Raw genomic sequence first — 16506 nt, 5'->3', positions numbered from 1 at the left:
ACACACTTCAAACAGCATGAACTAATCTTCACTCTATTTTCAAAAACTCACGCCATTCATCTTTGAGGGAAAATACTCAACTGCACCAAAACCCCAAAAGTTGACAGCTGCATTTGTTTAGTTTTGAGGAGAGACAGCTGTATTTCTTGTTCACTGAAGCACTGCTCTTATTCTCCTGATATCGTGTGATAGTCTGAAAACCAAAACCCACAGAGCTACATAAAGCAACCCTACTATTTTTAAAAAATTATTTTCCACAGAAAATTATAAGGACAGAAAACAAAACTGAACTTCAGTTAGAAATTCAAGCTTCACTCCTTCATTCTTTCTAGGGACCAAACGTCATTTGGGCTACAGAAAACATACTCCAGTCTCCCAAGGAGAAGGAAATCGTAAGAAACACAGTAAAAAAGCATCACAGGACTGGAACTGGAAGACCACTACTCCTGAAGAAAAAGAGCAAGTGTATTTGTGACTGCACTATTCTCGCTCCTTTGGGAGATTTTTTATTACTAAGATCTGAATGGAAAGCAACTAGCAAAAGCGACTGCTGTTAAACTATGTTTACATCACCAGCCAACACAGCTAGCTCACAACTTCACAGAATGCACAGGAAAAACAGGCAGAGTTTGCTATCAAATGCACACTTTTACAGTAGTCGGTGATGGATACGACAAGAAAATACCTAGCTCATTTCTCCTGGCAAAATTACTTTTTAAACAAAACTCGTGACTCTCCATTTTGTGCGCTGTGGTATATATACTTCTATATTTTGGAGAGGGCTTTGTTTCTCATGGGGAAACAACATTTTCTCTTGTTTTATAAGGTCAAATTTTCATCTCACTTCATAATTTGAAAGCAATTTGACTTTAAAAAATATGGCGGTCCTGGATAAAAGTCATAAAGGGTAATATCAAGTGCTCTTTGAGATAGCAGTGGGAGGTGATTTCAATCTCTGGAAACTTGAAACTTTATACAGTCCTATGTCTTAACTGAACAAAATTCTGGAGCTTCTCCCTTCAGCTGAGGCATTTCTAGTACCTACATTTGAGACACAATCCACTGCACTATCAAAAATTATATCTGATTGCTGTTACTCTCTCCCTCATTAAAATATATACAAAATATATACACGTGCTTTTTTTTTTTTTTAAATCAGCTTTGCTGAGATAAAAAGAGTCAACTCTCTCTGATTTTTATTTTTTAATTAAGATGAGATTTAACCTTTAGCTTCAAGCAAAATGGAAATTGAAAAACTAATTTGTACAGAAATTTGGAGTAGAATCATTTGCTGTTCTTCAGTGATAAAGAAAAGGGCAAACAGGGAAGGAGATCATAATGCAAGAAGCAGCAACATGAATTATATCCATCAACCTCAAAGAATAGACATATAGCATTGCCACTGAAAAAGTAATGGTGATAGATACCAATTTGTAAGGAATAGGTCAAGGAGCATTACATAGGCAAGTTAAGTGACAGAACTCCTATTTGCTGCCAAAGGATTAGGCTACACTTTGGCTATGGGACAGAATCTCGTACAAGAGGGCACAGCTCAGCATGACTTGCTGCATTTGTTCAGCTGAAACACCCTGTCTTTGTCACCCTCCACAAAAAAAAAAAAAAAAGCAAACAAAACACCAACAAAACAAACAAAAAACCAAGCAAACAAAACAAAACAAAACCAGAAAAAAAAAAAAACAATCAAACAAACAAAAACTCTCTTACTATGAGGGCAACCAAAGCCTTCATAGGTTGCCCAGAGAGGTTGTGGAATCATCATTTGCCATCCTTGGCCATACTCAAAACCCACCTGTACAGGATCCTGGGCAATCTGCTCTGGGTGACCCTGCTTTTGGCAGTGGGTAGCACCAGACAATCTCCAGAGGTGTCTTTCAAACACTAATCATTCTATGATATATATTTTTTCCATTTCCCTCTTTTTAAAATATACTGTAAAGCTTTATTTTTCTTATTTCTGGAATGGAGGCAGATTTAGCTTGTCATGAGAAGCAGGTGTTTTCAAAGAGTACTGACAAGTACCTTTGTTTTGTTCTTTATTCAGTGGATATGGCTGTAAAATAAGCTAATTTGCAGATATTCCCAATCTGCACTTCAACACAAATAATATATCTATTATGGTTCATATTCCAGGTTCAAGGGAGAAGGCTGTACTGTCGGAGGGGTGGATGGTTGTATTTTTTAATCAAGAACTTAGGAAAATATTGTCAGAAAGCAAAAGCAGCATCTGAAAAACTTTGCAGACAGACCAACAGACAAAATAATACTGAGTCCTACTAAACTATGTGACTGACGAAGGAGCCAGACTGCAAAGTGGAAAATAAAACCAGAGCCAATCAAGGTGGAAGCCAACTGAGGCTGGCTACTTTCCACCATCAAATGTCAGGTGGGAGCTAACAGGATACATTTTAATAGCTTCCCATCCAAATCTGAGTGACAATTATTCCTGGTAAACTGGTACACAAAGCCAAGTCAAAGGAGCAGACATATGGTTGTTTTTCTGATGAATGGCCTGACAGGAGGCTTGGGAAAACCCTACCTGCCAAAGACACACAGATGTAGTTTATATCGGTGTTTAACGTCCAAGCAGCCCCACTGAGAAGCTGGAGCACAGTCACTCTAGGTGTTTTCTAGAGAGGATATTTGCCTCATAAGAGTTTCCAAGTTGTATGACCTTGGATTATCTTAATTTGGCACTGGTTGAAACTGAATTTTATCTCCACACAGAAACAGAGTTGCATGCCCCAAGTGACACGTTACAGAAAAGAAAGTCTGCTGAATTGACAAAAACTGCAGAAGTTTCCAAGATTAATGAGTCTTTTCAGAATTCAGGCCAATAACTTAAGATGGAGAAGAAAAACAAAGAAATAACATGGGGAAGTATGAGAGAACCGTCTAGAATTGGAAGCCTGACATTTTTCATTTTGAGGGAGGAGGAAAAGGAAATGGGATGGAAGAGGTACCAAAAACAAAGAAAAGACAGAGAACAGGAAAGTCTGCCACAAGTACTGTTTTCTTTTTTAAAAATAAATAATACTTCTTAATCATCAGTACAAAATAATCATGCTAGCATAACTGTCATAGAAAAAGGCAGAAAATAAGACATGGAAAGAAGCAATTCATAAACCTATTGGCATAAAATGAAAGCCTGCAACTAATAAAAACTGTTAAAGCACTCTTAAAGCTTACACTGGATATATGATTTTGGAGACATAGCACCTTTTGGCACGTTTTAAATAAAACTTTTAAAGATATTTGCTACATTCAGATAGAGTATACGCATGCTAGCACTGCATTCAATCCCCACAAGATTCAAAATACACAAATGTGGGTCTTATATCAGATAAAAATATATGAAAATGATGATCAGAAGTATGCATTTGAGTAAGCACACATCACAGAAATTCAGACAAATCGACTTCAGGCTTATAGGTAGAATATCTAGTTGATATTTATGGCTTTAAGTTGTTTTTCTTAGGTTACTATTTTGCAATTGAGTCAGATTACTAATACCATCTTGCAAAAATCTTTGGAGTACTGAAAAATGTGATAGCTAGCCCTTAAGTTACTGATGTAATTTTAGATAACATGTAGGTTTTATGAGTAACTTTAAATAGTACATAAAGCTGATGATAAAATTCTAGCAAAGTACAAGATTCAGCACAGGAAACACGGAAGGGATGAGGCTGAGGCTTACTCAACAAGCCCTCGGCCACCAAGAAAAATCGAGGAAGACTGAAGACAGAACTAATAAAACTGTTCTTTCTCGCAGTGGAGCTTGAAAGATGATTGTTTCATTGTTGTTTTGTATAAACTATTCAGTAAATAGCTAACACTGAACCAACTTCACCTTACCCTTTTCATTTGGAGGGAGTCACATGGAGTGTGGGACAAAGAGAATGGACCTATTGAAGGACCTATTTTACTCATCTATGCTATGCCCAATATGGCTATAAATCCCTAACAAAGTGTGTAATTTCAATTAACATCACTAGCTTACGAAAGCCAACTAATTGTTCTCCGCTGCTTTTTATATCCTTGGTATTCAAAACACTGACAGTTCAGCACTTTCCTTAGTCCAGGCTATATTTACAATGACAAACAGCAGTATGTAATAATTCACAGAACAAATTTGTGCCATAAGGAAGTGCATGGTTTTCAAGGTGTTTCTTTTCTTTTTTCTAACCTCTCCAATGGGTTAAATATTAAAAATAAAATGCTGCAAGTTTACATTGCCTTCTAAGACACTATGAGGTTATCTCACTGCACAATTTCATGCTCTTCTGGGACTCAATGCACCCCCACTAGGCCTCAGTTCAGCTTCATAAAAAAGCTTCACTCAAGCCCGAGGCATCCAGCTGGCAGAGGTACTTACCAATAGCCTGGGCAAGGGCTATTACAACTTCCTGACATGTTGTGACTTCGGTGACTCCACAGACAATTCTCTGCACTCCATCCACCCATACTTTGAGCTCCATGGTTCACCAGATCATCCAAGAGCCATGAATGCAACTCAGTCAAGTCATGCTTGCAGCTACAGCACTGATAATGCAGCGGTCTTTTCTCAGGAGCTGGAAGAGAAAAAAAACTGATGCTTATAAGGAGGCAATACTAGTTTATAAAATGAATAAATTCAGGTTATCATCTATTGGGTAGAAGATGAACGTAGTCTTTAATCTCGTTTCTTTAACCTAGTAACAGAGAACCAGCATCTCATGCTTTGGCGATCTCTACCCATGATGTTCTTTTAGGCTTATCAGAAATTAATTACAGTTTGTTTCCTAATATTTTAAATTATTACAAAAAGAGTACCAAGGGAAAGAGTATCAAATGAACAACTCCAAAGTAAACCCATGGCAGTATTCAGCGAGCAGTGCCCCATCCTTTCTATACCGCCTGGATGCCTCACAGGATCAGTTAGAGATGTTTTCAGTGTCAGGGTGAATTCCTAGCAGGTGGTGACAAAGCAAAACATGGGGGAAACATTTTTAATTACATCTGTCCTTGAGAGTCCAGCCTTGGTCTCCATACAGAAGTAGCTGAAGGTTCCTGGCACCAGCATGCAGCACCAATACAGGAAAATCCAGGAAGGAAAGCAAGCAAAAAAGGATTGCTTCTTTCTCTCTCCAGAGCAAGGAAGCACAGTGGGAAAAATGTTGCCCAAGTGCTTCCACCCCTGCCAACCTTGTGCTGGTTCTGTTAACATAGACCTGTGGCTCAAATGTTACCATAGGTTTTCTTTCTGCTTTTCCTCTGCATTAGCAAATCCTCTAGATCATGGCTCACAAGTCAGTTTCTAGCTAGAACCACTGAGTTTCAAAACTTTCAAGTACAATGGTCTGCTAAAAAATAAACAAAATCCTCCCAAATGAAAAATAACAATTAAAAAGAAGACATAAATACCAGTGACTTTTTTTTTCTTTTTTCTTTTTTTAAGAAAACTAAAGAGGTAGCTGGGTTACTTAAGCAGGTTGAGTAAAAATAAGCAATGATAGTACAGTAAAGGATGCTTATGCAATCAGGTTATCCCATATGGATAAAATGAAATGACTAAAGATAATATTTTTGAAGAGTTAGGTACCAGAGAAGTGGACTACACAGAAACAGAACACAAGAAATTGGAAAATTGTTTGCAGGCCATTAATAAAAATGTGCATGCTGGGGTTACAGAATGAAAATGGAATCTGATGATGCTGATGGATTTAACAGGGTCACACCTGGAGGCAAACATTTAACCCAGGTCATTTTACAGTCTAATCAGAACTGTTTTCTCCTGATGAAGTTGACATCTCTTTCTGCATGAAAAAGACACACTGGTACAGCCCTCCAAGCTACAAAAGAAAGCTTATTTCCCTTCTACAGCCACCTCCTGCACTCAGCTGCCAGCCATATCGATGCATTGTCCAGAAGCCCTTCTGATGGTCCTGTGACAGGCTGTGACATTCAGCAGCCACACACCTCAAAGCATGACAAGTTTTAGTGCAGAAGCACTAAACTGTGCTGTAAAGTAGGTCCTGCAGCACACCAAAATTCCTGTCCAGAATTACTCACTTAGAAAACAAAAGAAACATAATTCCAAGTGTTTAGGCCAGATTTCAAATATGCTTGTGTAATTCATCAATGAAAACGTGGTAACTTTTAAGAATAGCAGTGTATACAGACATTCCTTATTTTGAGATCTCAGTAAGCACCTGAGAAAACCCAAACAGGTCAGGAGTTTAAATAAACATTTTCCCATACAGAGTGGCATACTTCAAAGAAAACTACAATCCACACAAGTGCTACCAGAGTCCACAGAAACACAGGAACTCTTCAGGCAGGTAAAGCCAACTAAATGCCCCAATAAATGTGCAGGAGAAAGTCTTTTAATCTGCCCGCAATATAGCAGTGACTGAGAAAACACCCAGGAGGCCCCACTAAGGACTTCTGTTGTTTATTCCTGGTTAAGCTCTATTCACAAATAAACAGCCCTCACATTCCAAAGCCCAACTGTAAGGAACTTTATTAATTAACTTTGTATCTTGCTGAGAGTTGACCAGTTCAGATTTACTGGCACCAAACAAGCCGTCTCCCCATGTGACAACGCACACGTCAGCAAAGAATCCGACAGCTCTAATTGTTTTTCTGTCCGTCACCATGCAGAGTATTATCTCAATTTAGCAAGCCAGCAAGTGCATTCCCCCCCAGTCAGCACACAGAGCACAGCCTGGCATTCGGCGCAGATCGGTTTTAGTCATCTGTTTTCCTAACATCCACCTTTAAAAAAAACTGAGGAGAGTCATCATTTAATAATGAAATATTTGCTGACGCTTCCCGTTTTGAAAACAGCGTTCACCAAAGCAGCAAGTGGTCTGAACAAAGCATCTCTGAAACAGTCCAAGCTTAGGGGAAACATTCCCATTATTTTCCTTAAAGGGCAAACCGTTTAAATGGACTAAATGGCAAAGGTGAAACACCAAAAGCTGCCTGCCGTCTCAGCTTCTGTAGGAAAGATGATGGGTGTGTAAGATTGAAGGGCTGAATGCCCCACTGGCACTAGTGGGAACCTCTCCCAGATCTCTCAGTCACTAAAACTGAAAACATCCAGACTTTAGAAACGTATGATTTGTGTGCTGGAATCACTCCGTCTCCTTCAAGTTTCTAAACAAAGCCCATTGATAGTACAGCAACAAGCTAGGGTTAGTCTGGTTACCAGGACCGTGCAGTAAGTTTATGTAAGTCCAAAAAACTAAAGCTTCCGCTGTACACCTCTCTCTGCTTCCCAATCATAACTCCATAAATCCTTTCTACTAGCATTTGTTTTCCCTTCGTCCATCTCTTGCTCTTTATTTGCAGACAGTTAACTCGTGTACCATTAATAGCTTCTTTGCTTTTCTGCTGAGGTCTCTTCTGATAGCCCCAAAGAGACTGTTCAACCCAAAGCTCATGTCCAAAACGTACGTCACCTTTCTGCAATAGAGAAAGCAAAATAATCCTCACCTCCAATAGCACACAAACTTCTCATTAAAGCCAAAGGAAAGGGTGGGGAAGAGAAACTCACTTGAGGTTTCACAATCCCCTAAGTTCAAAACGAGTTCATCTTGCACATAATATCTTATTTTAGCAGTGACGGGGAATAGGAATGGAAAGCTAATTTACTAAGGAGAGGCACAAAGCCAAAGCCTGTCTCTTGAGCGCAGCTTTCACCTCTCCCTCTGTCTTCTAGTCACCAGCTTCCCAGTGACAAGTATTTCTGGTTGGAACCAAGCATCTGAAACTGGACAGCCCCCAGCTGCAGCCCACAGCCCTCTCCCCCACGCTTTTTGTTCTGTCACCTTGCCTGCAGCCCCTCAACTATGTTGTTTGCTGTGCATTTAGCCAAGTTCCCTACATTCTTCCTCTGTCCTACTTGGCTCAGATCTTGCTCATTCAGACATTTGTCCAGTTTTTGAAAGAAAACAAACTCCATCATATTAATATATATATATATATATATATATATATATATCACACACATCCTGGCTATGCCTTCAAAGCTGGCTCACAAATAACAGAAAGGCTGCTCCTTCAACTAAAGACAGACAGAACTCACAAACTGCAATGTGCTTGCTTTTCTTCTTAAAAACACATAGTCCAAGCCGATGCCCTTGTCATAAGCATTGACTCACGAAAAACCCTCAGAACTAGGATAAAGATGTTGATTTCATCCCATTTCTGATTTCTACAAGGTTCACAACATCTGAAAGTAGTATGCTAATCAAATCAAGGCTAAAATTTTGCTTCAGCTGGAATAAACTGAAGAATTTTGACAAAAGCACTCCAGTAACTTTCCGGTTCCCCCAGCAAACAATCAGCATGCTATTCAATATACTTTCATTCACAATTGTCTATCATCAAAATTGTTCAGAGTTTGCTGCTTTTGCCTTTGCTTCTCATTCTGTGCATTATGGCCAAGTTGTGCTCCTTGCCTTTCCCTATGACAATCCCACCTGGGGCTTTGGTCAGATGGAGAGCTTGTTAGTTGGATGCTACTCATAACGACAGTTAGTGCAAGCAAGGATCAACTGAGAGGAAAAGAAAAAATCAATTAAGTACAAGTAAGTCAGTTCAGATACCCCCAAAAAAAGTTTATAAACATGTAGAAGAACACAGCCTTACCCTGGTGTGACAGGGAGACATCTGACAGACCTATCCTCCCATACAAATTCTGGTATGGAACAGTAACATCTTCCAGCTGAATATGACTGCAAATAGAGTTGGCTACAGGAAACAAGCTAACTAGCATTTAATGAAAAGCTTCTTTCCTGGGACTGATGAACAAGATTCACTGCTTCCCACCAATGAACAGGAACACCCCCCCCATGACAGGTTCAAAACAAAAAGCCACATGGACATGTTTATTAGAAAGGAACACACTGTGGTTTTGAAATGAGTGCACAACTTTCTTGAAAAAGAAGATGTTTGTAGAGAAGCAGCATCCAATTCTTTCAGTGGGACGGAGCTATTCCCTCTTGTGGAGTGCTATTCTTTGGACACACCAGAAGAGTGCTCAGAGATAATAAGCACTGCTTAGAACAAACAAACCAAAGGTCCCACAACCATGAAGATGACAACGCTGAGTACAAGCTGAAGAGTATGTGTAAGCAGCAAGGAATTTGCCTCACATGAGACTGGCAGAAAGATGGTCTAACACATGACTGTGCAGAGCAGACCAACCCTGAGATGCCACAAGTATTATCCAAGTCACCAAGTACACAGTGTGACAGATCAGATAGCACTAATATGCAAGTTCATATGAATTCTGAACTACAAGAGATTGTTTCAAGCAATAGCAGCCACTGGAAATCTTGCCTCCAGATAATCTAGAACTCCAAAAATCAGTTTCCCAGACAATTACTAGTTGACCAGCATCCAAGAACCCTCAACAGTCTGGCTCAGGAGCTGTTGGTTCCTTTGCAGTTTCTCCTTGTGCACTGCAGCTAACAGTACAATGAAACAGCACAGAAAAGAAAGTGTTCTGAAGCAGAGGAAGTTGCAAGTTGATATTTTCCTTAATTACAGACCAATCCTCATGTCTCCCTCACAGCACACGCACAAACAAAACAAAACTGGAAGAGCCTCTTCTCTTTGTATTCTTGAGAACCAGCCAGAAAGAACTAAGCTGTTCTCCTAAAAAAAATAAAGGTGAGGGAATAGAAGTGGACAGTGATAAGAGAAAGTAAAGAATTTGCCCACATATTTTAGATTTGTCAGTGGCAAAATTATTAAGTGAATTATTTAGTTAAAATGAAATAATTCCTTCAAATGAGAAATTTTAATTTACTTCCCAGTTTCAATGAACTTCGAGAAACATTCATTTTTAGGGTGTCTTCTTCCTTTGTACCAGGGGATCCCAGATTACATGTAATCTTTGGTTCCTTTTCAGCTACACACAAACAACTGTCTCACTGTCTCAAAAGCCTCAGCAGAGCTACTCTCATCCTTGTTTCTCCCTCCAGTCAATGAAAGAGAATGGAGCCTGAACCCAACTCTTTACTCCCTGTTGATCTTTAATGACTAAAGGCCACACCGCTATAGCAAGATCATTCTCAAATTCATTAACAGGCTTTCAGTGTGCTTTCTCCAATATCCTCAGCTAGCTTCATTAAACTGCCTCAAGACTACAAGTAATGAAGCCTGAGATACCATTTAGCAATGATTTAACTGCAGCAGGAAGCAAGATCCACCAGTTTGAAAGCTGTGGTACAGGAGATGAGGTAGCCTGAAAGCTTCATGAACACAGATTGCGTCTGTAAATCATGTACCTTCACAGAAAACCAACTTCTAACCCACTGTCACCAATATATTTTAAGGAGTGGAGCAGTAATGCTTTCAAAAACATCGTACCATCTATCTTTACCTATTATTTTGGAGCAATAAGGTTTTTAAAATAATTGCATTTCTGGACATTTCCAGACCACCACAAAATGAAATATACAAACCAGCAGGTGAACTAATTAAACAGATAGCTTATTAAAGGTTTTTTAATTTGGTTACCATTAAGAACAAAACACTAAATTATTAACAGCAAGTTTCACACACTCACACTTGAATTAATTGCACAGGAACAACACTGAAAGTAATGCTTTCCTTTCCCTAAGATTAGAGACAAAAAGAATCTATGCTCCACACAGGCGTGAGGTAGAAGAACCCACAGGCCAGATTTTGGTTACAATTTCAAAGCAAGGTCTAGAACCTGAGTTAAAAGCATTATAGTTAATCCATGGACCAGCAAATCAGAACAGTATCTGATGCAGGATTTGCTTTGCAGCTCTTGAAATTGATAGGATTTATTTTGATACAACTCAGTCATGTTCAAACAGGATTAACCACTAAATCACAACCTTGAATCTGTTTTGGTATTAGACTGTCACCTGCAAGTGGTTTTGCACGAAGCACTTCTTTTCCTCACTCGATATTGAAGCTACCATCGAATTTATAGCATGAAATATCACAGACCTACTGGATGATGAAGGTCTGAATGGACATATCCTGAGAAGCCTCAGTTCTCACCACAAGTTCTAGGAAAGGATGCATTTTATTCTGTGGTAGAAGATACCCTTTTCTGGGTATGTTAGTAAAGGAGACCATACTGCATATACATTGTGACAAACAGCTCAGAAAAGTCACACGCATTAAATAAGTATCTTGTGATTCATGGTCTCAACTTCAACAGGTATACATTTACCACGCTGTTTTCCAAAGCTCTGCGTTTGTTCTTCATTAGCATCAATTATACAGCACATTTGACAAAATGGCAACCACAACTTTATTAATAGCAGCAATATTAAGTGGAAGTCACGTTTATCCAACTCTTCTGTGGTCTAATTACTGTGTGGGAGTGAAAGAAAACAAAATAAGCCATTTCACTGCAGCACAGATATTTAAATGAAAGCAACAACACAAACAGAACACTTTAAAGTTGGCTTATACCTCTGGGTGTCCCAGCTTCAAAGAACAGAAAATAGGTCATGCTCTCCAGTTGGTTTCAAGGAAGACACGGTCCCACCCATCCATACTTCCCTCTTTTCCCTGGTTTCTTTACCATTGTCTGCAAGCCAGCTGAGGGTTTGCTTGAAGATACTTGTGTGCAACTGCCGATATTTACAACTAAAGGCAATGAGGTAATGTGCTCCATTTTGGCAAGAACTGGCTTAACCCTTGTTTTCGTAAGGCTAAACCTGTTTGTTACATTTCAGACTAGCACACACGCAATGCTTGTTGTGGTTCGTCATTTGACTACAGCCACCTTGAGTCTCAGTTGTCAAAATGAAGTGCTCCTTGGACTCCAAATGTGAATTGAGGGCAAATTTCATAAATATCAGAACAAAAACATTACTACACTTCCCACATTTCAAAATTCATCAAAACTTAACGCTGTCCTCAGCCACATTTTTGGGAAAATTACCTGCAAATGAGCTATCCCTCCACTTCAGTGCTTGCACTGAAGAACAAAGGGAAAAATACACTCTACAAGTAGCTATTTAAATGTGAATTAGCTTAAGTTTTACAAATCAATTAAAAACATTACTTAAAAGCCATGGTACAACATGACTACTGTAAAGAAATCTTGCTGTAATTAAATGAAATTCCTAAAAGAAAAATAAGTGAGGCCTTTTCAACTTAACATAACGGGTTTAAAAAAGATGGTAATCTCAAGGCTTTATTGAGAGAGGTTACATTATCATTAACCGTTACCTAAAAACATTTTTACATCATTCTCCTGGCAGCCCTGAACCCAATCAGCAAGACAGAGATAGAACATATTTCTACAAAGAATCTTTATAAATAGTTAGGAGAATTAAGAGAAGGAGGGGGATCTTTCTAATATTTATACTTGGCTATGTTTACTTCCGTGTTTCCCCAAACACAGAAACTTATTTACTTCTTCTGTTCTCTATTTATAGGACTCAGCTTATCACTTACACATCTCTCCTCTCCAAATAATTGTGACTTTGGGTAATTTGATTTATTAAACAAAATCTGAGATAATCCTAGCATACAGCTATAGTTTATGGACTCAAATACTTCAACTGTATTGACTGACTTCCCTGAGTTCTGCTTTCGGTGCTGTGTTGGTGCTACAGCCAGTTCCAAGCTGTGTTTCCTTTGCTTTGGCCAACTGGCGATGCTGTCACAAAATAGCTAGAGAACTGCAATTTTACCTCAGGACACGAATACACTTACATCTCTCTCTTCTCTACTCAGTTGATAATTTTAGCAAAACTGTTACGAGCTTCACACCTTCTAAACAACCAATTCCCTTTAAGTTTGTCTAAAACCAACTTAAGAGGCCCAAAGCTCACTGGGAAGGGCCAGAAAGCATAGAAATGAGTAACAACACAACATAGGCTTCTCTTTGAGAAGCAGTCCTGCAAAGATCATATATGCCTTTCATAGGATGACCCAAGAAATAGCTGTTCAGGAAAAACAACATTTTATGCGAATAAATTCACAGCAACTAAACAAAAGTTACAGCCCATAATACCAAAGGAAAATGGTTGAAAGATCAAATTCAATATAGCAAGAAAGTGGTATTTTCACGTTCCTTTTCTTACCTTCTTTCTCCTTGGTAACAATCTGTATATCAGCATCACTCTTCACTCTCATTTCACTGTCATATTTTCAAACAGTATCTATATTTTGTGCCTTCTTTCTAAGATGTAGCCTTGCATTACAGGCCATGCAGCTACAGGTTTTCTCCTTGTGTTCTACTGACTGCATATTCCTCCTCACTGCATCCTCAGAAAACTCACCCTGTCCATTCACTTGTTTGTCCAGACGGTTTCTGAAGCCAGCAAACTTGGCAAAAGCAGGGAGTGTGAAGTAGCTCTCCTCTTTCTCTAGTACTGCGATCTACATATTTTCATTCAGGAAACCCTGCCAAACTTAGCTCCACCCTTCTTGTTTCTCATGCATTTTTCCAAGTGAACTATGAAGCAAAGTATGCTTCATTTGCAAGAGGTGTCTTAAGCACTCACATAAAAGAAACTCAATCAAATGACTGACTAAATCTCATTATCCTCCTTCAAGTTCTCCCTCATCCTACTTCTCCCCTGAACCTGCCAAAACATAAAGGATCAGCAGGTGCCATGCTGTGACCCTGCTGTTTTTTTACCCCTACCTAACTCATGCTATTCTACACATCTCCATGGATCCCCAGTGCACCTACATACACCTTGGGCAAGCTGTAACCTTTTTGGGAAGCCACGGCAAACAGTGATCTGCTTTGAGAGCCTTTCAGGAATATAGTTGTACCACTAGAAGGAATTTCAGTATCATTTCTCCTGTTATGGTGAATCTTCACTGTATGTTCTGAGTTTAATTACAAGATGTCTGGGATGCCAGGCCTTGGGACTGAAGAACATCTAGAATTCAACAAACAGCAGTCCAAGTTAAACAAAAGTGCAGCTCAGCAGTTCTGCAATGCTGTAACCAAAGCCAAAGTTCTTGTAAACTCTCTGGGCTCCGTAAGCCCAGTTTATAAAGTAGAAAGTCCAGTTGGATTTTTTTTTTAAAAAAAACAAACAAGCAAACAGAAGATCCAATTAAGCTATTTTTAGTTTCCACTGCTCTTTCTTACCAAACCTCAATTTGTACCCACTCTTCTCCATAGAAACACAGAGAACAGGCTGTATATTCTGGAGAGCTCTTTGCTGTTGGAGTTACAGAGGATTAGGGATTTAGAAGTTTCTAGCAGATCTTACTAAAAAGAGCCTGGTGGTTGCTGGCATTTCTAATATTTATTGATCTGTAGCTATGGAAGTGTACAGTATCAGGTAACATTAAGAGGCCAGAATAGCTTATTAAGCACACTCACTCAGCAACCATTCTAAATGTTGGACAGGACTCAATGTTTCTGCTAACTGATAAGATAATAAGCAAATAAAGACCTAGAAACCCAGAATTATCCAAAATATACAGCATTAATGAGTTCAAACACCCAAAACACAGCATTCAAATAAAAAAAAAAAAGAGAATGAAAATGAGAAGTGTTTTTTTTTTCCAATTGTGCAAGTTGAAAAATCACATTAAACTTTGATGTCTAAATTATCAATATTGTTTCTTTATCAAGAAGAAATCCATTCCTCTAAAGATGTACAATTTTAGCAATTTTGGGGATTCACCATTCTGTGGTTTAGACATCTTTATCACAGCTGTACATAACGCCTTCTTGTTTTTAATAAGTAAAATAGAGATGAGCACAACCTAGTTTTGCATTATGTGTATATAATGCACACCAGCTTAAATAGCAGTGCAAGTCCCTGGGATGTATGCATTACTGAAAAGGTGACAATAAAGTCCTATTCAACAGGAACTAATTTACATTCTTAATGTGGCACATGTTTGTGTGTTTTCTGTGTTCAAGAGGCTTTGATCTCCAGGAAGTGCTGAGGCCACAGCCCTGCCCAAGATTGATGTATTCCACTGACATGAAATTTTGATCACATCTGCTAAGTTCTCCATCTTTCTGTTTTCATTTTGCTTAAGCTTTCCACAACATATTTTCATTCCAACAGCAAACCCATCTTTTTAAAATTATTTTAGACAAGTAAACATCAAGTTTTTTAAGAACCTCCCTGCATTTTAGTCATCTAAAGAGCCCTATTCCTGCATTTTCTCATCTCAATTATGGAAACAACTTCCAGTCTCACCATACCTCTCACTAGGTGACTGCATATTAGCCTTTGTCACGATACAGAGAAAAAGGTTCCAGAACCAACATACAATCTCCCTTTTCCTGCATCTTCTCCCTTTCTTCTTTTATTGTATAAACAATGCAGCCACTGGCATAGACAGAGGTAAACAAAATGGTAGAATAGAACTAAACACAATAGTAGAATACAGTAATACAATGTGGGCTCCAAGTGTGGAGCCCCCAGTACAAAAAAGACAGGGAGGTGTTGGAGAGGGTCCAGAGGAGAGCCACAAAGATGATCAAGGGACTGGAGCACCTCCCTGTGAAGAAAGGCTGAGGGAGCTGGGCTTCTTCAGCCTGGAGAAAAGAAGGCTGCGGGGTGACCTCATTGCAGCCTTTCAGTACCTAAAGGGAGCCTACAGAGGGGAGGGGAATCAACTCTTTGAAAGGGTTGACAGCTGCAGGACAAGGGGAAATGGTTTTAAGTTGAGGGAGGATTTAGGTTGGATGTCAGGGGGAAGTTCTTTACAGAGAGAGTGGTGAGGTGCTGGAACAGGCTGCCCAGAGAGGTTGTGGGTGCCCCATCCCTGGAGGTGTTCAAGCCAGACTGGGCCCTGAGCAGCCTGATCTAGTATTAAATGGGGAGGTTGGTGGCCCTGCATGCAGCAGGGGGTTTGGAGATTCATGATCCTTGAGGTCCCTTCCAACCCTGGCCATTCTGTGATTCTGTGAATGTCTGAAAACATATCCTGCAACTTTACAGAGAAAATTAATGTGGTCATTATGCTTAATTTCAGTGTAAAGACTACTGTATGCTTTACGGGGAATGTATTAGGAAGGTTACAACAATTATAATTGATAGGACATGGGGGAACGGTTTTAAACTAAAGGAGAAGAGATTTAGATCAGATCTCAAGGGGAAGTTCTTCACTGAGAGGGTGGTGAGATACTGGAACAGCTTTTCTATAAAGGTTGCGGATGCCCCATTCAGGGAGGTGTTTAAGGCTCGGTTGTATGGGGCCCTTGTCAGCCTGGTCTAGTGTTTGATCTATCAGATGGCAAGATCTAACCCTGTCTGGCATGGGATTGTTGGAATTAGATCTTTGAGGTCTCCTCCAACCCAAGTCATTCTGTGGTTCTACAATGGTTATCTGGTGGAAAAAAAGCATGACAAAATGTGCAAAGTAACAAAACTCACAAGGGTAGTTCTCAGCACTTCACAGTCCCGCTTCTCAACATATCTATACCCACTCAAAACCAGAAGAACTTGACTGATCAAATCTCTATCAGTTTAGAGTGGAATGTTCTTCTGTAAGTACTCATAAAGGTAT

General features: G+C 39.3%; 1 protein-coding gene across 2 annotated transcripts in view; it reads right to left on the bottom strand.

Moving 5' to 3' along the window:
- The window catches only part of RASSF8 (Ras association domain family member 8), a 78570-nt gene that overhangs the window by 14310 nt on the left and 47754 nt on the right, over positions 1-16506 (bottom strand). For both annotated transcript variants that reach the window (XM_085231933.1, XM_019616769.2), the window contains one exon: positions 4394-4589. In XM_085231933.1, the coding sequence (XP_085088059.1) occupies positions 4394-4496 (103 nt within the window). In that variant the 5' untranslated portion in view covers positions 4497-4589. The remainder of the gene's footprint in view (positions 1-4393; positions 4590-16506) is intronic.

The sequence above is a fragment of the Meleagris gallopavo genome, chromosome 1 (assembly GCF_905368555.1).
Source record: "Meleagris gallopavo chromosome 1, MGAL_WU_HG_1.1, whole genome shotgun sequence".
Taxonomy (NCBI): Eukaryota; Metazoa; Chordata; class Aves; order Galliformes; family Phasianidae; genus Meleagris; species Meleagris gallopavo.
Note: the sequence above shows the minus strand (reverse complement) of the source record. Positions and strands in the feature narration are given on the sequence as shown.